Source organism: Ambystoma mexicanum, chromosome 1p (assembly GCF_040938575.1).
Source record: "Ambystoma mexicanum isolate Mex_15411 chromosome 1p, UKY_AmexF1_1, whole genome shotgun sequence".
Classification (NCBI taxonomy): domain Eukaryota; kingdom Metazoa; phylum Chordata; class Amphibia; order Caudata; family Ambystomatidae; genus Ambystoma; species Ambystoma mexicanum.
The window spans coordinates 982992898-983017731 of NC_090921.1; the positions used below are offsets into that span (position 1 = coordinate 982992898).

Here is a 24834-nt window from a genome sequence, read left to right on the forward strand (position 1 = left end):
CTTTAAGTCTTTTCTCAGTTTCTTCTTTTCATTAGTCAGACTCATGCTCCACATATGTTTGTGATTTGAAGCCAACAGAGGGTTTCTTGCCTTTGCTATATTCGGCTTAGGAAGAATGACTGGATAATTTATGAAATCTGAGGAGACTTTATTTTCATATTGAAAACCAGAAGTCAATTGCTGAATCTGTTTTATGTTCATCCTGAGTCTGTTTCGACCAGGATTTACTTCTAATTGAGTACTCACTGTGCCACTCAGATATCTGCACCGTGGTTGCCACAACAATTTCAATGGATAGTGGTCACTATTGGTCGATGGCGTTATCTGTAAGTTGGTTATTTTATGCATCACGTTATTCGATGCCCAGATGTAATCCAGAGTTTTTTTTAACCCCATGTTTTGCCACGTAATTTGTGGTGGGGAATCACCAGACACATTTCCATTTACCATGGTACAATCTCTGGATTTCATTGCCTCTGACCATCGTGTTCTTCTGGAGGAAGACTTCTGATCTTCTTCGCGGCAGCAAATATTTTTCTGTTGATTTCCATTGAACCACGATATGTTAAAGTCACCACATACAATTATCCAGAGATTTTGAAGACGTCTTTGTTCTTTGTCAATTATTGTAGTTATTGATCGGATAAAAGTCCCAGTCGAAATCTTTGCAGGATTCCAATATACATTGAATAGCAACAGGTGTTGAGGTGGGTGTTCCATTTTTCCAGCTCTTATGGTTGTTCTTATCAGCAAGGTCGATTGCACATATCCGTTTGGATTTGTTGACTCTGCCACTTCCCAACTTGTTCCTATTTTCATTAACGTCAGGAGGCCAGAAAAAGGACGTCCTCTTGTGTTTTTCCTTGCAGGGTTTATCAAGATTTGATATCCATCCTTTACAGGGGGATGGCGCATCCAAGTTTCCTGCAAGCATACTATAAAGTTGTCTGATAGATCCACAGGGAAATTGTTATATAAATGGCTAAAGCCTCTGGTGTTCCACGAGATCAAGGAATTAACAGTGTCCAATCCATCGTTGTCTAGTTAGTGTTTTTTTCCCTCTTGCACATCGATCTTATTCTTTCCAGATATCGAATTTGAGTTCAGGTACTTTCGAATCTGGTCACGCCGTTGTCTCAGGGAACTCTTTGTCTCGTGCCTGACTGAGCCGTCTAAAGCGTTCGATTTTAGCGGCTCGAAATATTCTGAAATTTCGAAACCGAGACATAAGATGTCATCCCTTGCCTTCATCAATAACCTTCTTACTGCGTTGGACTTAATGTGTAACAATACACAGTCAACTCGTTCTTCTGAGATGTATTCCACGATTTGTAGATCATCGGAGGTGATCGTCCGTAGTAAGGGTACTGAGTGCAATAAACGCATTACGTTACCACGGTTCAGATTCACATCAGTATCATCTGCCAACACATTCACTAGTTTTATTTTTTTTGATGAGTTCACTTGTTGCCCAGAGCTGGATATCCTCGATTTTAATTCTCCAGTTTTCTGCTTTTGAGCAGTTGTTCGCTTTGGATTTAATATTGTTACAAGGTTTCCTTTGCTATTGCAAGGATTTTCGAACTTATAACCATTTCCCTGTTTGTCGTGCTCGGCGGGAACTGTAATACAATTTTCTCTTCTTTGTGTTGGAAAACGTTGATGAGTCTGTTTTGTTTTCAGTAAATTCTGCTGGCTCTGAACTTGATCATCGTGAAGAGTTGTTCCTTCAAACGAAATGTTATCATATGGAGCACTACTATCTTCTTCACTTTCCTCGTAAGAATAAGTAGATAGATTGCAAAGTTCTTCAATGTCATCAGTTGTTGAAACACAACTAGAGTCAAAATCGACTCTCCTCCGCTTGTTTGGATTTTTACTATCTTTCTTAGGCGCCTGTCTTACATCGTTGTTAGCCAGAAACGAGTTGTTTGTTTTTTGTTTATCTTTTCAAGCTTATTCTCCACTGTTGACCCCAAGGCGATCGTTGACGATTGTTTGTTCGTCATTTTCCCTGACAGCCTTCCATCGACGAAGACTTTAGGTTTAGGAGGGGTTGTTAAGTTTCTAAGAAATTTCCTCGAGTTTGAGGTATGTTTCTTGACAGCTATATTTTTTGTCTTTTCTTTTCTTTTTTTGTGTTGAAGTGAACTTGTTGTACCTCCTTGCCCGTCGTCATGAGTTGGATCTGGATTTTTTTCAGGTTGAAATTTTTTTGCCCCTCCATAAAAAATTCCGAAGGACGCCTTTAGTTTGGAGCTACTCGATGCCACAATTGAAGGCTCCCGGGCAATGGAGGCGGCTGATCCTTTTATAGCATTACATGTATGCCTCTCTCCGATTGGTTGTTGAAACTCAGTTATGTTTATCTGGGGGTTCGCTTGATTATCAATTTTTTGCTCATTTTCAATCGTTTTTGGAGTGAGATTTCTTATTCCCACGTCAAAGTGTGACCACAGAGATGTACTGGCTGTTGCGCTTATGAGAACATCATTTTCGGTTTGTGTTCCTTGTGGTAGAGCTTTTTTACTTAGACCTAAATCGAGACAATCACGACTCCCTGATTTGGCCAAGTTTGGAGAAACTGGGTTTAAGTTCGAAAGAGTCTTTTTCATAAAGTGCAGCAACTCATCCATTTGAATCCTGGCTTCATTTGAGTTTTTGTCAACCAACTGAATGATTTTTTTAAAACCTTTGTTGATCTCGTTGTATTCGTTTACTCTTTGTTGTTGATTTGAGTGTTGATTGAATTCCATTGATGATATTTTTTCAGCCAGGTGTCCAATTATGGCTCCGTTGTTATGCATCGTTTCGTGACTTGTGAGTCACTTTCAGGTGCCCTGGATATGAAAACAAGTTTTGCTTTAAGAAAAAGATTTTTAGAATTGATAATTACTCTCAATAAAACAATCACGGAAAATACAATTCACTTATAAGTTATTTTACAAGTTAATTTGCACATTTTCTTCCGAAAAAGAAAAAGAAAATGTTATATGTACTCATGAATAGTGAGTATCACATGTTAACTCCATACAACGTGGGCGTTTGAAAGCACATTAATCCACTGACGTATTTCACAATGTTACAATATAATATATGAGAACAGTTCAACATCCCCAGAGAATTGCTCCCATTATCACTACACGTTTAAATATAGTCATAAGGCCCATAAACCCCAATTCTGTAACAATTAAAGACAGAAGTAAAGATGCGGCAAGACTAAATCACGTTAACAACAAAATTGCTTAACAAGTTCTGAATGTATTGCCCCATTTCAAACACTGTATTTGCACAGCAAACCAGTTAACACAATAATAATTTGTAATCAGAGGGTATTAGGTCTGTCCCAAGGATGTATGCCTTTACATATAGACATTGAATAACATCCTAATACATTGTATTTTCTCAAGCACTCTAGGTGCTACTGCCCAAGTTGAACCCTGAATATATGGAAGGATATGTCAAAAAGATCACAATGGCAATTCCAAAAGAGCAAAATAGTATACTGTCACACTAAGACAGAAATTAATTTCAAGTCCCTGCCAGTATTAGGACAGTTTTAAAGGGGAAGATAGGCCGGCCACAATAAAATAACTGTATTTTTTTCAACACACCGGGATAGAGAAACACTCACACCCAGTGTGAGAGAGATACTCTACAAAACAGGGCCACAAATTGCCACAACCGTAAAACTCAGCACACAGTAAAAGAATGTCACACCTGAATGACCACACTGACCAAATACTCAAGAAAAATCAGCCAAAAACGGAAACCACAGCAACCTATTTGCATAGGGTTAGAATGCCAAACAGGCGCTTCACTTCCACACCACAACCACCACTGGGGGACCCAGGAATCACAGATTAAACTAACCAAATCTACAGGACAACACAAATGGCAGCCACTTAGAACCTTAGGACTAGCAGGCCCCACAGTCCCAGGATAAAGAACGACCTACAACAAAGAGTGAAACTTAACTACAGCACAGAGCCGCAAAATATCCCCATGAGATGACTTGACACCCGGCCAACAAAAGCCATGGCTGAATGAGCATAGGGACAAACACGCATAAGGAAATAATGCAGACGCCACACACCATAATCACCATGTCCCAACAAGCCACATAGACATAATTCCCCCTAGTGCCACCACCAGCGTGAAATAGGACACCTGCCCAAAAAGGACATCTCACCAGAAAGAACAGAAGAAACACACTAACAAACAGTGGCAAACGCACAGTAACACTCGACTGGAACTAACCTAAAAACATCTCTGCACCAGGACACCATTCAAACACTGCCCATCAGAACTAAATCTAATCAGCCTACTTTCCACAAACATTGCGAGGAACAGGAAACTGTAGAACTGGAAGCTTCTGCCAAAATGTCCCTATCACCAAGACCGATGAGAATCCCAAGCACATTAAACCAGCCCTCTCACAAAGAATGCAAAAATAACAATCTGTTAACAGCCTCATGTTGCATCCACCCTCACTTAAAACATGCGCAACCAACTCGCTGTCACAAGCAGTTAAACAAAATGCTTACGCCACACCAACATACCCACAACTCTACACCTCTCCAATTAAGAAAAAAAAACATCCCACTGGTCAAAACACCTAAATCATCCCAAGATGATTTGGGTGTTTTTGCCACTGGGATGGGTCTCCCGTCAGAAACAGAATACCTCTGGAGTAGGAATCACCAAGAAAATCACATCCACACAGAGACCAGTGGCTCCTGGTACCACACACAACCACAGTGAACCACAGCACCTGTCTACTCCCGATATTCCCCTAATCATTCCCGCCCCTCGTTCCATTTCAGTGCCACGTGTATGTCTGGAGACCATTTGGCATGCATGGTGGGTGGCAACATAGTGAAAAGACATAAATGATATAGAGTGTTGGAGACCACTGAAGAAATAATACTCCTAGTCTCATTCAGTCCTGTCTTAATAATATTCCTGTCTAAATAGAAACAGGAACATCCCATGTACAAACTGGGTTCCTGCTACATCTATAGTGGGTGCCGAATTAATGAAAGGAAAGAGATTTTTCAATGTGCTAAAAGCCACAAAAGAAATACTACTCCTAACATCCTAAAGTATATTCAAAGATTCACTGATTAATCAGTGCAGCCACGCTACGTTGATGATGCTCACATAATAATGCATGCAAATTCAAAATGCAGTACTATTTGTACACATAATTGTAAAAAGAATACCACATATTAAAGATTTCCAACCCATTCCTTAATCCCCACTAATACTTACACATTTCATAGTTACTAATCTATCAGGCAAATTGTTTAAATATGACTCAAAATTGTGACTCAAACTATTTCATGACTATATCAACAAAGATCATTAACATTAAACAAAATAGCAATGTTAACAACAATGTAACATTTACAGTGGACTTGTACACAATAACAAGTAATACTGTTCCATAAATACTCTGAGCCCATGGTCCTTGCCTAGAACAATGTTAATTGCTCTGGCCATGTTTATCCAATGTGTTTTGCATGTTCTCGATTCCAAAACTCTACACCCTATATTCTCGAAGGCACGTGTTCTATGACACAAAAGTATAACTGGTAATACTTAACATTGTGATGTCTAGATTTCCAGTCTACCCCCATTGAATAGTCCTCGTTAGTTCTGATCTGTGTAGCATGACCACAGATCTTATCATGTAATTTACGAATAGTACTTCTGATATAACACGTGCCACATATGTAGAAGATGTGATAAACAACAGTTGGTTGGACAGATAATGAAACTGTAGATGTATAACTGTTTTCTTCTACCACTGTGTTTTGTATTGTTCATTGTATTTTTCAGTGCAACGGTGCAGATCGAACATACACTGCATTCATAAAACACTGTTGGTTGTGTATTGAGCCATGTGGAACTGGGTGTACGCATTGCATCTGGCCATATACTAAGACACGTTGTAAGGGGCTTTTTATACGGGTCATGTGCTTTTCTGTAATTGAGTTTTCTCATTCATCATCCAAGGGTAGGATATGCCAGTGTTATTGTAATAGGCCAAACATGGCATGACCATAGTATATAGTGATCAGTCACAGAGGTTCATTTATACATGGTGAAATACTCTTTTTTTATTTCAACAGGCTGGTTGTTTGTACCGTTCAAACTTTCCGCCTAAAAGTCTCAAGCATCTGTAGCTTTTATCTACTGACTAAGAAGCATTGGACAAGAGCATGAGATTCAGAGTCAAAGACCTGAATATACCTGAAAATAGCCTCTATGTTCCCTGAGTAGTTCGCTATAAGCTCTATTTTAAAGCAGTCTTTTCGGGTGAGTGCTGCCAGCATGTAGAATAGATTTGTTGGCTGTCAGTTTATCCGTGGCCTTAAGCAGATCATAATTCTACAGATCCGATGTATTTATTTTGATTTATTTATTGAGTATTTATAATGCGCCAATACAGCCAAATGGTGTTTCAAAGCGCATCAAGACAAGGAAGGGGGAGGTCCAGGGAGAAAACAATTAAAATCTTCCTATTAGGTCTTGAAACATTCGGAACGTGGAATGCCTGGGAAGGGAGATGAGGAGGGGAAGAGTAGGATGGGATGATTAGGCAAGAAGACAAACAAAAACATTCCTACTAGGTTGTGAGGCAATTTGGAGTGTGCAAGTGCAGTAACAGAAAAGAGGGGACAGAGGGAGGAGGGGAAGAGTGGAATGTGATGAACGGGGAAGAAGATAAACAGTGACGATCCTACTAAGTCGAGAGGCATTTTGGAGCGTGCAAGTTCAGTAGCAGAAGGGTTAGAGGGGGAGGAGGAGAAGAGTAGGATAGGATGAACAGGGAGGAAGACAAACTGTGAAATTCCTACTAGGTCGTGAGACAATTCGCAGCGTGCCAGTGTAGCAACAGAAATGAGGGGGGAGGAGGAGAAGTGCAGGAAGGTGGAGAAAGGGTCTTGCTCAGGGAGAGAGAGCAGGGAGAGAAGGGAGCATTTAAATGCAAGAGAACAGGTTCACATGCACTTCTGAGGAGAGGGTGCACAAGACAGGGCTAGAGGAGAAGAGGGGAAGGGGCACTGTGGCAAGGTGTGATCGCAGAGTCCACCAAAGCTGGAGCAACAGAGGCAATGGTGTCCTTGGAGTTCAGGAGAAGCAGGGGAACACCTGTTGGATGAGACTCTCACAGGGCGGGGCTGTCCAAAGACCTCACCAGGTGAAGTGGGAGAGACAGAAGAGAGTAGGAGGGAAAGGCAGAGGGGGCCCAAAGGAGGCCTGAGAGCAGGTGAGGGAGAAGCAGGAAGCAACTTCTTCAACACAAAAGCAATGCAACCATCTAGAATCAAGTGACCAGGATAAAGGGGAAAGCCAAAGCTATAATATATAAAAGAACAGTAAAAACACCTAGAGGCGAGTTTCCTGAAAAGGGGGAAAAGGCCCAGGTTTCAGCATACAGCAGAAAAAGTAAAGCACCTAGATAAGAATTTCCTAGAAAGGGAGAAGAAAATCCTATGTTTCAGCATATAGTTTAAAATAATCAAAACACCTAGATGCAAGCTTCCAGAAAAGGGAGAAAAGGCCTAGGTTTTAACATACAGCAGGAAAAGCATAGCACCTAGAGGAGAGTTACCTGGAAGGGCCTAAGTGCCTGACATGGACAACATACAATTGTGAACGACGTAAAAGGAGTAATAAGAGAGGTTGGATAGTTTAATAGGGAGCAGTAATGGCTGTTCCCCCGGCCATCATCTTTCGTACCTTGTCAGTCGCTGCCGGTTGACGGCTGCGCTGCATGCTCCACCGGCGAACACAGGCAAAATGTACCAGATAATTACCTTATTGATTGTTTAAAAGGTGGGACTAGAAATTATTTAAAAAATACAAGGTCAGCCAAACACACCAAGCGACCAATTAAAATAATGGGAAAAACATGAGAGGAGCAGTCCTCAGACCCTATTGCTAGGCTGAAAAACAGAAACTGGTGGTTGAGCCAATGAGGCCTATTATTCAGAGGAGCATGATACCCGGGCACATGAAAGAGCGCATGCAATCCAGGGGTTCCAGATTCCACACTCTTTTGCTCCACCTTTGAGTCTGGCATGCAGCAGAGGCAGTCTTTCCAACAAGTTAGCGATAACGGAGACCAATATGATAATAGGAGTAAAACACACGTATCCTCCCTGGATACAATGTTAAAGATTTGTTGGGGTCGTGTTAAACTTTATAAAAGATATGCCCTGAAGTAATCTAGACCATTTAACGCAAACAGCCAAAACATGTTGACGTTAGAATGTGCACATTTGAGGAAATACGTGAGCGTACAGTTTATAAATAGCATGTATAGCAGTTGTCAGTATATTAACAATCTTGGCTGCTATGTGATGTGCCGTTTCTCCTTTTTTCCACCTTTGACTATCAGCCTCCAGCTCATCCTCATCCTTTCTTACTAATTTGACTAAAAGTGGTCTGTCTGGCAATCTGCTGAGGTCACCATAACTACATTATCGTGTAATGAATGTGGATACCTTTCAATCGTGCATATGGTCACATATACTAACACACTGTTCAGTCAAACATATGAACCACTCTAGGAAACGTCTGTATCCATCTTCCAATCCATGATTTTAGAGAGGTTTCTTCATAACTATATTAGATATTCATGTTCAATGACACTGCTGCTTATTTCTAAGCAAATTGGAAAACCCTTAACAGTCTCCTTCAAATATGCTCAAAATAGGACATCAGTATGTGAGTGGTAATGTGCCTGCACCATGCTCACTCATATAACGCAGCATTATCAAGCACAGAGTCGGTCCTGATTGCTTGATACAGGCCCTCACGAGGCAATCGTTATTCTCGGTTGACCATTATCTCTCTCTATATATATTAAGCAGAAAATCTGTTAGTTTGTATCTTATACATTTCCACACCAATCTGCACCAAATTTATCATAGTTACCTGTTAGGACCGTCCAAACATTACTGGCTACATGACATTTGGACCCCCCACCCCTTTACCTGGATTTCAGCCCCTTCACACATGAGACAGTTGCCTGAAATCAACGAAATATCAATGTGGTCGTAGAAGGACTGGACAAAGCTGCTCATTATAAGCATCTTAAAATGGGGAACAAAACTCAACAGTCCTTCTGGGACCATAAAAACGATACGTTTCAAGCCTCTAAGATGCACAGTTTCTGAGATATTTGCACTGCAACACAACGCAATGCAATGCACGGCACTGGATACTTTTGAATTTTGCGTAATTTCTTTGCTTTTCTCCTTCCAGATGCCTCCCAAAAAAACGAAAATGTATTGGACAAATGAATCCAAAATCAAAGGAAGTGAGATAATTAAGGGCCTAGGATGCACTGTTTCCAAGATATTTGCACCACAACGCAATGCACCATCCCAGGGTGAGGCGACAGGTGGGGTGAGCGCACAGAAGGTCCCATTATGCTGAAGCACACCAACTCTTGCCTCCCCTCCACCTCTGTCCGGGGTATACCAGCCAGCCACACACGCCCACTCTCAGTGCAGTTTACTTCAGAGTGCAAAGCACCTCAAGTGAAAAGCAACTCGGGAGAGCAACATACAGGACCATTGATGTTCAACAGTTGATGAGAGTGTTATGTCTGTCCACAGGACTGTGCGGAGTACGGGTACTTTTTGCTGGTTGCATTATGAAGGGTCATGAGGCATACCGGATTTCTGTGATCAATGATATTTAGGTTGAAATGTACACATAGAGACATGATTTCTAGCTGGTCATTCAATACGTTTTGGAAAAAACAGACAGGGGAAGCAGGTGGTATCTGTGTCAGAACTCCATCCCAAAAGGAAAGCACGATTTTGTGATGATTGCAGACCTTCACAAAGGACGGACTCACCTTCAGAATCCTGGGCAAACGCAGGAGGGAGCGTACGCCGAACTTCAAGTACAGGAAATCCAGAGGCAGCAAGGAGAGCAGGTCCATCTGGGATGAATATTGCAGTCTTATTACTCCTCAGCACTCACAGAAACCAAGCAAGGAAACAGGGCAGAAAGGCTCAGCTAACCACCCCTTAAATCTCTCACTAGGGCACAATTTGAGCTAGTTTTCCTCAGACCCAAGAACACAATGGCAGACTGGTGGTGCCCCGTACTGCTGGCCCATTTCTAGGCACCCTTATGATGATACACTGAGTCATCATCTTTAAGTATGCTAGCCTGCTACTATTTTACCTGCTTTTAGAATGTGTTTTCTTGTTTCCACCACTTCACATTGTGGCAAGTAGGACATGCAAAGTCTGGGGGAGGGGTGCGGTTATCTTCACTATTTCAGAAGTTTTTTTTTATGAGGGGCCTGTTTCACAAAGGGCATCAGGATCTGCGTATCATCCACCCTTTGCAATTGCGAGGGATGAATGAGGCATTTTCTCGCATTTGAAAGTGCGTCACGAATTCAGAAAAGGAATATGTGTAGAGGAATGTTTAGCATAACATAGCACCTGTCTGGAGGAAGCACAGGTGCGGTTTGCAGCACAATTCGTTTTGTAAAATGGAACAGAAATGGTATGACCTGCTGCTGTTCCACTTGTATTTATGTACCTTCAAAACATTGATTTTCTTTTCTATTTTTAACACTAAATAATGATCTGTACTTTAAGGGTATGCCACTGTCAAAAAGGCCCCAAGCACCCATGTGGTTGCTGTGAGCGTCCCATAAAACAATGGAGTCAGGAGCATTCCCCCAGCACTAACACATGCAATAGGGCGAGCCTGTGCATCATTTGCTCTGCTGAACAGCCCCAGAGAAATACGCAGGTCGCCTCTGCAAACAAGGTGAACTGTGAATTTCTTAGAATCACTCAAGTACAAAAAAAACACACATCCTCTGTCTTTTTTGTTTCAGTGATTCTTTGACAATCGGGCCCGATGTTGTTAAGGTGCCCGATGGACCTCCATTCAGATTAGTTAATTGAGTTGTTACGTCACCCAGAATCTCTTGAGCATAAACTAAATGAGTGAATACATAAAAAAAAGGAAAATGCAAAGAACCTTGAAGCGTTCCGTCTTGATGTAATGCTGCCGCATATCCTTTGGATTGGTCTAGGAAAGAAGAGACAGAGGCCATCAGATGGCAGCCGCTCCTGGGGAGGAAAAGCAGTACAGAAGCAAGGGTGATATTGCAATGAGAAAGTACTCCATAAAGAGGGTTAGACTATATGGTGGAGTCTTTTTTTTAATTCTTTTTTTATTGATATAGTTGAAAAATCAACTTTTCAATACTTTTATAAAATAAAAAGAAAAGTATAAAACAAGAAAATAAACAACATTTATACATCCATAAAAGAAATCACGATGTTACGCACATAGAATCCAAAAGAAAAATACAAACTTATAACACAGTATTTTAAATCTGATAAAAACTTAAAAATGATGCTTTTAGTCAAACATTAAAAACATTACATTTACTATCTCATATATTTGTGTAAGTTTCTCTGAAATTTTCCTTTAACTTTAGAGCATTCATATAATTCAAAATTGTTATTCTTATAGTTGTTAATTGAGTATTGAAAATCCGATGCCAAAAAACTTCTGTAGTTAGAGGCATATATGTGTGAAAATGTCTCTTGAAGTGCTCTATTCTCATATGTAATAACATAGGGCATTCTGCAACTAAATGATATAAAGTTTCAGAAATACTTGGAACTTTGCAAAAACGACAGAAATCCTCCTTTTTAGATATGATGTTCCATTTGGCCAGAATATTTCTTGTAAGCCACCAGTTCATTCTAAATGTTAAAAAAGAGTTTCTCGCTTCAGCACCAGGGAATTTTAACAGATAGCTCTGTTGTCCTCATTTTTTTGATAATTAACTTATGTGATATTGCATGTTTAGTCTTTTGACATTGTTCGTAAGTATTTATCCAGTCCCAAATCATGATTTTTTGCTTAGCTCTATTAGGATTTGTCATCAATGCTTCCTCTGACACCTCAGTTTTCATCAAAAATTGTTTGACTTGACACCGCCATGTACTCATTACTTTGTGGTCGCTTGTTCTCATATAGCTAGACAGAACATACAATAGAGGGTTCTCTTGTTGGACCATTATACATTTGCGATATAAATTGCATAATTTCCACATATACATACAGTTCAAAGAGGATAATCCTAATTCATATCTCAACAAGCACATCTGCATAGCCTTTGGAACATGCAAGACCTTTTTTCCAAAATTGTCCTTCCAATCTTAACCAAGCCAGCTCGTTTCTCCACGATCTAGTCTCAGCACCGTAGAGAACCGTCGACACTACTTTCTGACAATAAAACATGATAATCGGTTTCATAGAAAAGGAACAATATTTGGAGTTAATAAAGGAGGCCTTTGAGATAGAGGTGCTGATTTTCTTTTTCAATTCATCCCAAAAGGGAATATCAGACTTAGATGTATTAACATTCATCCCCAAATATTTGTACTGGGTCACGTTTTCTAATGTTTCAGTCATTAATGACCACGAGAAACAAGCTGCTCTGGTTTTCCTATTGGGTACCTTCTTCAATGTTTTAGTTTTTAAGACATTTATGACCAAATCATTTTGTTTGACATATTCCCCCAATTGGTCGAGTAATTCTTGCAAACCTCTCGCCGTTTTAGCAAGTAGAACCAGATCATCTGCGTAAAACATCCACGGGATAGCATATTTCCCAAGCCGAGGAGCATCAGACGTAACCCTCCTGAAATCCTGCACTACATCTGCTATGAAGTAATTAAAGAGGGTTGATGCCAAGAGACACCCCTGTTTTAGTCCCTTATGCGTATTGATCGATCTTGATAAGGAACCATCCATAGTCAAGAACATTTGTATTGAGGTTTCCGTATGGAATTGAATTATCCAATGTAATAAATACTCTGGACATGCATTATTAGCCAATTTATTGAAAAGTAGTTTTCTTGAGACAGAATCGAAAGCAGTTCCGAAATCGATAAAAGCCATATAGACTGCTTGATTAAACTGCAGCTCGTGCTGTTTGTTGGCATTCAGCACTTTTAGATTAACAGAAGTATCAAGACCCGCGGTGAATCCCGTTTGAAAAGGGTCATTTATTCCTGCCTGCTTAGACCATTTGTTAAAATCTCTCAGCATCAAGCGGGCAAAGATTTTCCCTGGTGCATCAAGAAGTGCAATAGGTCTGTAGTTTTTGGGATTCAGCCTGTCCCCTTCTTTATAAATGGGGACAATAATTGACTTCTGCCAAGAAGATGGAATTCTTTTGCTGATAATTATTTGATTGAAAACCGTGCCCAAGATGGCAGGCCACACCTCTGGGTTTTCCTTTAGCATAGCATTAGAGAGACCATCTGGTCCAGGGGCTCTTGACTTGCTCAATTTTTTAATATATATTTCAATGTCCACATTGTCGAAATTTAGATCTTCTTTCCCATAATAACCCAACTCTGGTTTTCTTGCTGGGATATGGGTTTCAGCATACAGGGAGGTGTAATATTGCACCCATACTTCCTCTGGAACTAAATTAATTTGTTTTATGGATTGCTTACCTCCATAAGTAGATTTAATCAGACCCCATACTAAAGCGGAATTCTCTGAAGCTATTGAATGAAGCATGGAATGTGCATCCTGCATTATCATCTTTGCTTTCCGCTGCTTCATCCAATTTCTGTATCTATTCTTGCATTTAGATATCATTTATGCTTTATTAATAGGATTCAGTTGGTTAATGTGTCGCACCTCCCTTCTAAGGTCAGCTTTTTTTGTTCTGACCGCTTCGTCGTGTACATGTACGTGAGATCTCTGAGCATTATCAGAAATCCGAGCAGGTTTTTTGAACAGCTGGAGCGTTCCTACAAAGTCTCCTTGAACATTCTGTAAATCTGGTTTTAAAATATCTTTCGGATATGACACAGCTACAAGTAATTCATTGAGATTTGCAGGTGTCCATTTGAAACAATTACCATTTGTAGAAACTCCTAGTTTTGGCGTATATTTCAACCGAGATTTTGGATGAGTATCGATAGGCAAGGACCAAGTAAAATGAAGCAAGTTATGGTCACTTTTAGTTTGGTGTAACACTTTAAAGGAAGATACCATAGAAAAAAGTTCACTATTAGTATATATGAAATCAATAGTTGAAGTAGCATTTCCTTGCTGCCATGTGGCCTTTTTACATCACCCTCTACTGAACAATTTAGCATATTAAAACCCCTTTCATTCATCAAGGATTTCCATTTTTCTTTAGTTTCTCTTAATTTTCCCCCCTTTACGTTCATGCAATCCATATTTAAATCACCTGCAATGATAATGAATTTCACCAATGGATCTTTATCAATCACGTTTAAGCAGTTAGTCAAGTCCTTGAAGAAGCGATTGTCTAGAATGTCTATATGATTCCAATACAGGTTAATTCAAGCAATGATGTAATTGTTGGAGGTAATTCGAACCATCTGGATATAACTGTTAGGGGAAGCCCATGCTTCGGCCTTCCAACCATAATTTAATTTTATGGCTGTAAGAAGACCTGCCTTAGGGCGACCTCTAACAATTTTGATTGCTGTTTCCAAAATAACCTGATGGTTCTCCCAGACCGGTGTAGAAGTTAGCCATACTTCTTGAAGCCAAATTATGTTATACACACCCAAAATAGACATTGAAGATGAAGTGAGATGCGTATGGCCTCTGGTATTCCAGGAAGCTAGGTGAAAGTCTATTCTACTTTCATTACATAACAGCTAACATTCATTTGACACTCTATTATGCGCTGCTGCTCATTACCAATCGTGACTGATTTTCACCTGCTGTGAAACATTTTATCGTCAGTGGGTCTGACGATTTGTCACCAAATCGTACTTTTCCGCTTACACCATTGTTAAAGCTTGAAGGGTATATATTAGCTACATTCAGGGGAAAGGTATTATCCGCATTTGGTGTTACAGTGGGATTATGCAGCAGAAAGCCTAAATGAAATATTTCGTCTCTTGCCTGCCAGATCGTATATTTAACAATTGCTGAAGGCATCCATATTTTCAACACGGCTCTGTCCTGGTCATTAATGAACTCTATTTGAGCCATGTCATCGGATTTAAATCCTTGTAAAATAGGAATAGACCGCAAGATGTTTAATACAGAGGATCGATTTAGATCATATAGGCCATACTGACCACCTCGACATTGTAAGATTAAACTCACATGTGTGAGGTCATTACATTTATTATGCCTATTTCTCGGTGCAACTTTTACTTCTTTTTGCTTGTGTTTCACTATCGTATTTGCATTGGCAGTCTCAGTTTTTGGTCTATCATAGATATTTCTCTGGAAGGCTGTCATTTCTTGAGCCTTAGATGTATGTCTCCCAGTCTGATTTAAATCCACTTCAGAAGATCTATCTATGGTTGCCTTAGAGTTCTGTGTGTTTCGTGAGAAAAAGACGCCCATTGACTTCACAATCTCCTTGCGTCTGTCTTCTAAAGTTAGAAAAGGGCCGTTATGCGGTGAGTTTCCAAGGTCACTTCTCTGATCTTTTATATGAGAAAGATGCGCAGGAGGGAAAGATCTCAGTGTGTCCACATTAAGCTCATGATTGGAAACTTCAGTCACTAAATTGTCAAGAGGTTCATATCTCAGTTACTATTACCTCCTGTTACCAATTTGATAGGCAGTTGATTAACTTTATTCCTATTGATGGCAGTGTATTTTCTAACAATTGCTGCACTTTTTTCTTGACATCTTTTGTCAGGTAAAGACAATAGTTTTATAAATTGTCGAGAATATTTATTCTTTTGCATTTTTGTTAGCTTCTGATTCTTTGTTTTTTTCATCTCAGGTTGCGGATTGACTATTTGTTTTTTCCCTTTTTTAGTAACACTAAATATGTTGTAAGTTTCAGTGTCCGTAGAGGGAAGTGCGACAGACTCATTTACCTTTTTGACGGTTATTTTTCCTAATGGATTTTTTTTCTCATCCATCACTTCTTTCTGATCGATTATTTCAATTACACTTATGTCATGCATCACACATCCAGTGCAATTTTTTTTATTCCCTTTTCACTCATATTGCTCACATTTACTTCCTGCGGCATCTCTGCATTATCTGTCATTTTCGCAGCCACATCAATATCGCTTGATGGAAAGGTGGAGCATATTAACTGTGTATTTGGATTTTCGGATGCGGAGATAACAGCAGGCAAAGAGACCGCATTTTTGCTTTCCAACAACTCTTTCAGTTAAAAGTTTTGATCTAATAGCCTTGCATCTAAGGTTTCGTACAGCTTGGCTAAAGTACACAAGGCCGTATTCATAGCCTGTAAGGTTAGTTCACTGGAAATAGAACATGCAGGTTTTTGGGGGCATTGAGAATCATCCTTGCGGGGTTCAATGCGCTGAGGGGAATGTTGCGTAAAAGAAATTGATAAAATGGGGGAATACTGAGAACATTCTGTAAACATCACAGGGGAATGTGACAGATGGTCATCATCATCTTCAGCACAAGGTTGTTCTATGACATCGTCAGTTGGCAAAGCAATACCCACTGTTGATCTATTGGGTATAGATTCTCCATTTTCATTTTTTTCCTCATGCACATTATTTTCGGGGGAAATAATATCTGGAGATTGTGTTGGTACTGGGTACTGGGTGAATAACAATTTCTGCAACAGATTTATTATTTGTTGGCAGAGCAAAATCCCCCAGCAGATTTTCTTCAGAGAAAGCAGCTAAGAGGGATTCAGAAGGTGTGCACAGGTCTATCGCAGCAGCTTTTACAATAAGTTTTTTGCTGCCTACCGAAGCTCCCTGTACATCTTCACTACTATTTTTACAATTTGTTTCCTTTTCGCATGTGATAGAGTTGGCAGTACCAGATGAACTATCCGAATAAAATTTCCTGATATCACTAGGATGAGATAACGATGTCCCCGCGCTACACTGCGGGCAGGAGGACCAGTCATATTGCGTTTAGGGGTGGTGTGAAAATCATAAGGTTTGTCAGCCAAAGGTTCAATGTTAGGCATATTGGTTCGCAAAGAATACATTTTAACCTTTGGCTTAGCTATTTAGTACCTAGGTTATTTATTCGCTAGATATGTCACACTCTTCAACTTAATCCGGGTCAGGCGAGTGAAAACAGAATAGCGAACAAATTTGTAGACAGGCACACCTTTGCTTTAAAAGGGATAAACTATCTAAAAAAACAAATATAATTGGCAGGGAAATTCGTTAGAAAAATCTATCCTCAACAGAACAGAGGACCATTCACCGCTCACTATTCACAGTTAACAGTCAACAGTGTACTTCACGGTACTTTCCGGGTGCGCGAACGGGTGCGCTCTGCACGCGGTATTTGAAGTAACTGTGGGGCGGGGTAGAAGGAGTGGCTCAAACATCTAAGCAAATCCCAAGAGAGCTGCAAAGGGGAGGGACACAGAGATAGAAAGGGCAAAGTATCAATAAGCAGTCAGTCATACAGAGTCCTCTGTGTAGCAGAGGACTACGTTTAAAGTTCTTATTTTCCAAAGTGAAAGGAATTACTTCAGTGTCCAAGTCAGGCAACTTCCGTGTTGCTTTTCAAGACGTCCTCTCCTCCGCGATGCTCAGCCATGGCAATAGCCTCACAGAGGGAGTTTCACAGAGCTAATTGCAGCCGATAAGAGTAAACCGCAACAGTCAACAGTGTACTTCATGGTACTTTCTGGGTGCGTGCAGGGGTGCGCTGTGCACGCGGTATTTGAAGTAACTGTGGGGCGGGGTAGAAGGAGTGGCTCAAGCGTCTAAGTAAATCCCAAGAGAGCTGCAAAGGGGAGGGACACAGAGATAGGAATGGCAAAGTATCAATAAGCCGTCACTCATACAGAGTCCTCTGTGTAGCAGAGGACTACGTTTAAAGTTCTTATTTTCCAAAGTGAAAGGAATTACTTCAGTGTCCAAGTCAGGCAACTTCCGTGTTGCTTTTCAAGACGTCCTCTCCTCCGCGACGCTCAGCCATGGCAATAGCCTCACAGAGGGAGTTTCACAGAGCTAAATGCAGCCGATAAGAGTAAACCGCAACAGTCAACAGTGTACTTCATGGTACTTTCTGGGTGCGTGCAGGGGTGCGCTGTGCACGCGGTATTTGAAGTAACTGTGGGGCGGGGTAGAAGGAGTGGCTCAAACGTCTAAGCAAATCCCAAGAAAGTTCAGTGTCCAAGTCAGGCAACTTCCGTGTTGCTTTTCAAGACGTCCTCTCCTCCACGACGCTCAGCCACAGCAATAGCCTCGCAAAGGGATTTTCATAGAGCTAAATGCAGCCGATAAGAGTAAACAGCAACAGTCAACAGTGTACTTCACGGTACTTTCCAGGTGCGCGCCTAGAGTCGAGAGCCCGTCAGATGGCATGCATTGCCGCTCCTGGGGAGGAAAAGCAGTACAAAAGCAAGGGTGATATTGCAATGAGAAAGTACTCCATCCAGAGGGTTGGACTATATGGTGGAGTCTGTGTAAAGGGGAGCAGGTGTAGAATGGGGAGGATTCCTAAATGTGAGGTTTTATAATTCCAGGAGAGCATTTTAAAATGTACTTGCATAGAGCCCAGGGCACCAGGCTTAAGGGAAGTTATACAAAAGTGATGTATATAGAACACTGTATACTCCTATAGTGAGGTTCTACGAGCAGAGTTCTTCTTAAGTATTCATTCCAAATAGAATATTACTGGAAACATGGCCTCTTTTAGGGCTGAATTCACAGAACACTGGGATTGCTTACAGATAAATGGCAAGGTTAAACTTGCAGTCTTATAGAGCAAAAACGGGTATATTTTAGAACATGAACAGGCGATATTGGTTATATAGAACGGAAAACATACCTTGATTTTGATTCTGGCATTCTTAGTCCTTGCTTTCCCTCCTTCCCAACTGTTTTGGTTAAGCCCGCACTGGAAATGTTGGTGAGCTGGTGCAAGCAGATCTAGGTCACATGATCTAATCCCTAACCACCTACGTAGCCCCGCTCCTTCCTTTAATTTCTTAACTGTAGATCATAGATCATCTCTAACCCGGGTGTCCGAAGTGAAGGGCGGAGAAAGTAAACCGCAATTACTGGTTACCTGTTCAAACCAGAAGAGCACATGACCAGAACCCCTGCTCCTCATACATCAAGTAAGAACCCTTGAATTGAGCTTCTCCTCTGTCCATATCAGCCCATACCCACCATCAACACTCATCGCCACCACGCCACTCACCAGCAACATCATGGACACCACATTGCAGAAACGTCACTCTCGTCACCACCATGGACCCCATCAGCACTCCATCATCCAACACTATATATGAAAACTGATGCTCGCCAACGTCTGCTCAGTAATCACGCATCAGGCATGGACCTCATCACCACACATGATTTGGATGCCATCTTCATGACCGAGACCTGGATGGCATTCACCTCCACCCACAACCTAGACGTTCTCGGACACAACGGCGACAGCATTCTACAAAGAGGCTGCCCAAACAAGTTGGGTGGAAGCCACATTCACAAGGCATCATGGCCTACTACCGAACGGGACATCGCCACCATCAGCACTTTTGAAAAACTCTCCTGCCACTTCCCACTCTCCCCAATGGACACAGTCAGCTTCCACCTCATCTACAGAGCACCCAAACCCAACAACTCCTTCAGCTGAGACTTCTTGGACTAGGGCATCACCATGTCTCTCACATACACCAAAAACATCTTCCTCTGTGATTTCAAAGACCATGGCAACCAAGCAACCAAGTCCATGAAGTCCACTGCCTTGTTGACACTCTGAACTTAACACAGCACATGAAAGACCCAAGGTACATGAAAGTTAATATTCATGACCTCATTGTCACCACCCGCCCACCCTCTGTCACAGCTCTCGAATCCTGCCTGACTGGTTGGCCCATTGGCAATCCCTTTTGACATAAATCACACCACCCTGGTCAAGCACACCCATCAATAAACCAGCAAACAAGCCTTCTTATCATTTAAGAACTTCTCAGTGGAAGCTGACACGGAAGACGTCGCCAACCTCCACCTCACATGGGCTGATCTACCTCGGCAAAACCAGCCTCGCCCTGCTCATGGACCTCTGTTCTACATGCAGAAGACGGATCACCACTACCAAGGTCAACTAATACCAGAACACCATGACCAAGGTCAACAATAAAATCAGAGCCATCTTCAAAGACATGAAGTATTGCATCAACCAAATGTCCGACTAACCCGTACCCCAGTGAATATTCCACTACCTTTCTTCATCAACAAGATCTGCATGATTCACCAGCACATAGACACCAACACCACAAGTGACGGCAGCACAAAAAACATCCCAGCTCGCAAAACCACCATTATCTAGGAAACTTTCAAGATACTCTCCATGGAAGACCTGACTGCTACTCTATGTCAGGGCTGGCTGGATTAGTAATCAGAAAGAGTATGTACATAGAATTGGCTGAGTAGTAGTCGGAAAGAATTTGTGCATAGAATTAACATTGTGCTTGCCCAAGTCAAGATGGAGAGAAAGAAACTTAATCTGATTGGCTAAAGGAACAATTATATGTTTGGTTTGCCTGATTGGTGGAAAGGACAATGGGTTTGATTCTTGTGAGGTGAGCAAGATTCTAAAGTGCCTTTCATCCAAAGAAATTCAGTGGCTGGCTGTACATTTGTTAGGCTCCTTAGGTAAGGCCTTTCAGAGTTCAGAAGATTTACCAGAGAAGAAGAGAATCGTTTGGTGAGCCAGAGTGAACAAGAAGACCTCAGGTGGGATTGTACTTTTTAAAGCTTAAAGATTTTCACAGAGAATTTCCACTTTTCTAATAAGAAGTTAAAGTGTTAAGAAGTTTAAAATTAACTGAGAGAAGTTTACAGTTTAAATACAGTAAGCAGACAAGTGTAAAGACTGTGCGCTCAAGTTTTAAGGTTATAAATTACATGGAAAGTGTTTCAAGACTGTTTGGCGCGCGCGTGAAGCCTCGTGACTTCAGCAACGTCGTTTTGGGAGCGCGCGGGTATGCAGAGCGATAGAGCGCGAGCCCATTTTTACAGAGCGTGAGTTGTTTTTAGCGCGTGTACAATTTTCGCGTGAGTGACGTTGCGTACGACATCTGGTGTTTGGTTGCGATAGAGCGCGAGTCCATTTTTACGACGCGTGTGATTTTTTCATCGCGTGCATGTTTTACACGCATACGTGAATTAGTTAAGGTGCGCGTGTGCTTTTAGCGCGTATACGTGTTTTCTCTTTATTACGGTGCACTTGTGATTTTTAATCGCGTGCACGTTTTACATGCGTACGTGAATTATTTAAGGTGCACGTGTGCTTTTAGCGCGTGTACGTGTTTTCTCTTTAATACAGTGCGCGTGTGATTTTTTTTAGCGCGAGTACAATTTTCACGCCTTGTGAATTCGCATGTTCATCCCAAAACGTTCGCACTTGTAAAAAGGAAAGATTCACACGCAGACGCAGTAGCAGCAGCATTCAAGAAAGTTAACGCGTTTCATTTAAGTAACCTTCACGCAAAAGGAATTCAGTACTTCATTAGAAAACACTGCATTGTTTTTAAAAGCATTTAAAACTCAAATCCCATAGAGTTTAATGTTCTTAAGGAGCAAACAAGAACATCTAAGTCAGTGAACTGCTTGCAAGAGTCATTACTTAGGACTCTAAAGAGACTTGAATGGCTAGTGACAATATGCTCTAAAGTACTACAATTGTTCTATACTCCATGCAGATAATTAACCTCTAAGTCTTAAAAAGAGGTTTAAGAGGTAAAGAGGTTAGAGTTGTTTCCAAAATAATTTAAGATAAGAAGTCTACACTAATGTATAAGTAACTAAGGGTATTTGTTTACTACAGATACCAGAGCCTACCAGATGGTTGCAGGGCTGCAGTGTCTCCGTTGTTATTTTATCCAAATTCCCCTTTCCCTTTCTTGGGGTTCTCAGCTCAGCTTTACTTTAGGGTTGAGAGGTGAACTCCTAGTGAGGGTCTGTGTGGCCAGCATCAGCTCCTGTGGAATTCGTTCAAGCCGGACCCTGACACTCTAGCATCCCTCAAAGTCACATCATATGCAGAAGAAATCTTCCCTCCCTCTGTACTCAAGACACTTCTGACTGAAGTACTCTGCCTTTACCGGGCGATCAGCAAAAGTTCCCTAACTCAAGGCACTTTTCCCTTGACCCTGAAGACCGGACAAATACCCAAGAGCAGGCAAATCCTTCCGCTTCTCAAGAAACCAGCACTGGACCCTGACAAACTTAGCAACTATCGCTCAATTCCTCCATCTTCCCTTTATTGGTTAGATCCTTCAGAAAGCAGTAGCAATGCAGCCCCTCCAACACATTGATGCCAATAACCTCCTTCAGTCCTACCAATCTGGCTTCTGACCCAGAAGCAGCATGGAAAAGGTGATCAACAGTGTTCTTAACATTATCCATGATGGCCATTCTTGCCTCCTGGTTCTCCTTAACCTCTCAGCAGCGTTCGAGTAAACAGTAAACCAGCAGACACTAGCATTCTATATTGCGGCATCAGGATCAGTGAGACTGTCTTAAGCTGGTACAAATCATACCTTCCCAACTGCCAGCAATTCGTACAAATGGATTCCTCCAGATCACCAACTCTACCCATCTTCTGTGGAGTCCAACAAGGATCAATCCTCTCCCCCTTGACCTTTAAGCTTTACACAAATTGCTCGTAACTCTCCTGGCTACAGACAGCATCCACATTCACCAATATACAGATGGCACCTACCTCGACCTCAAGATATCCTCCATCGAAGACATCCCCAGATTAAGGCCTGCCTTACATTGATCCAATCCTGTCCGGGATGTCTCTTGCTTATCTGAAGTTAAACCCCTCCAAAACTGAATTAATTCTGCTGACCAACAATACCAAACACCCTGACATTCAGACCTGGCTCTCTGCTGAGAACCTCGAGGGTTTCACACTTCATCTGGTTCCATGTCCCCAAATCGGCATGGGTTTTTTTCTAAATAATTTTTTTTAGATTAGATTTCTTTTTTTTAAAACTCACCCGTCCTCCCCATATATTTCAATGAGTTTTTCAAAATAATGTAATCTGAAAAACATATTTTGAATAAACTCCTGGGGATGTAACAGCGCGATACCCTCCAGCTAAACCACCTGTGCAAAGTCCATTAGGTTCTACATTGACAGACACCCCTCCTTCAAGGAGCACACAGCAAGGAAGACACAGATGGCTTTCTACCAACTTTCCTGCCTACGGAAAATCAAGCCGTTCATCCCAGAAAAAAATGTTAGATCCGCTGTCCAAGCATTGGTACTCTCCCATTTGGATGGTGGCAATGACCTGGACAGCTTTCCTGTTACCAACCTGTATCAATGGTTCCCTCACTGTGTACTTCCTCCTGTGACTTATAAAGCTCTCCATTGCTTGCGCTAGGTCAGCACTCAATAAATCCCCTAATTAAAATAATAATAAAATAATACTATAACAATTCTGATGCTGCACTCACAGCTCTGTGTGTGTGCTGAGGGCTACACCCCTCCACTCATCTCCCAGCAACCATTATGCCACATCTCCTGCATGCTCTTTCCATCATGCTTTTTGTAAGGTTGCAGCAAAGCATATATTGCAGAGGGGAAGGATTGCAGGGCTTAGTGCACTAGAGAGGGAGGAAAAACTAACAGTATGGTTATTACTACGAAGACAGTTTTTATTACGGATGTATACTGATTGACCTTTTCACAAATGACCTCGGGAGAATTGACTTCGGGAGAATGTACCTAATTTAAAAGGTCAATAAGGACATATATGCGGGGGGAAACCCTGCGCAACCCCCCACCCAATCCAAAACCCCCCGCAGCCCCTCACCCAATCCCCTTATATTATTTATAATCCAAAACCAACCCAATATAAAATAACTAAAATGATATAAAGGTCAATTGTGCAGAAGGTCAATTAGGACCACTATAATTAGGTCAATTAGGACAAAAGGTCAATTATAAAAGGTCAATGTGGGTAATACCTTACTTACTCCTACGGCCTGCTCTTACCCATTGCCATGTGGTTTAGAATTTGATTTGATTTTACAAACCCAAACGTTGGGCAGAGGACTGTTCTCAGGCAGAATCCCTCCTAGAGAAAGCATCTAAAGTATCAATCTTCCAATAAACATAAGGGGTGGCCCATGGAACTGCCCTACAGGTGTCTGCAATAGGCACATGTCTCGGAAACGCCTCTGATACTCCTCAGCTCGAGTAGAATGATTGTGAAGTCGCTGAGGGACCTGTACGCCTCTAGTCCATAGGCTTCTGAAATGCAAGAGAATACAGCAGCTGCTTTGTTACCTGGAATAAGCCTGCTGTATATGATAAAAAGATTATTTGAATTCCTGAAAGGTTTTGTTCTTTGTAAGTAAAATGTCAGGCATCTTTACACATCCAGATTATGAAGTATTTCTTCAGCTAAAGAAGTGGGGTGCCTTGTGTATGAAAAGGGGACCAGCATTTCTTTTTTCTTCAGTGTAATTCAGGTAACACCTTCGGAATAAAGGCAGCAACTATTCAGAGGACCACTTTGTCTTTGCGGAAAATGATGTAAGGGTCTTCAGAAGAGAAGGTTTGAAGCTCTCTAATGCGCCGGCCAAACTGATAGCACCACGGAAAGCTGTTTTCTGAATTAGGAAATCTAAAGCACATGACAATAAGGGTTCAAAAGGTTTGTGCATAATGGACGCAAGAACCAGATTCTACCAACATTGAGGCCCTACGGGGTGAAGATGTAATAACTTGGTCCACTCAAGTAAGCTGAAATAGCTGGATGGTAGAGTTTACAGGATCCTCCCGGAAGATCTGTGCTTGAGAGGG

The 24834-nt window shown here is 41.4% G+C and overlaps 1 protein-coding gene across 7 annotated transcripts in view; it reads right to left on the bottom strand.

Moving 5' to 3' along the window:
• The window catches only part of CNGB1 (cyclic nucleotide gated channel subunit beta 1), a 1007057-nt gene that overhangs the window by 197090 nt on the left and 785133 nt on the right, over nucleotides 1–24834 (bottom strand). For all 7 annotated transcript variants that reach the window (XM_069654372.1, XM_069654395.1, XM_069654388.1 and 4 more), the window contains 2 exons: nucleotides 11035–11085; nucleotides 9884–9970 (listed from right to left, as the gene is read on the bottom strand). In XM_069654372.1, coding sequence (XP_069510473.1) covers nucleotides 9884–9970; nucleotides 11035–11085 — 138 coding nt within the window. The remainder of the gene's footprint in view (nucleotides 1–9883; nucleotides 9971–11034; nucleotides 11086–24834) is intronic.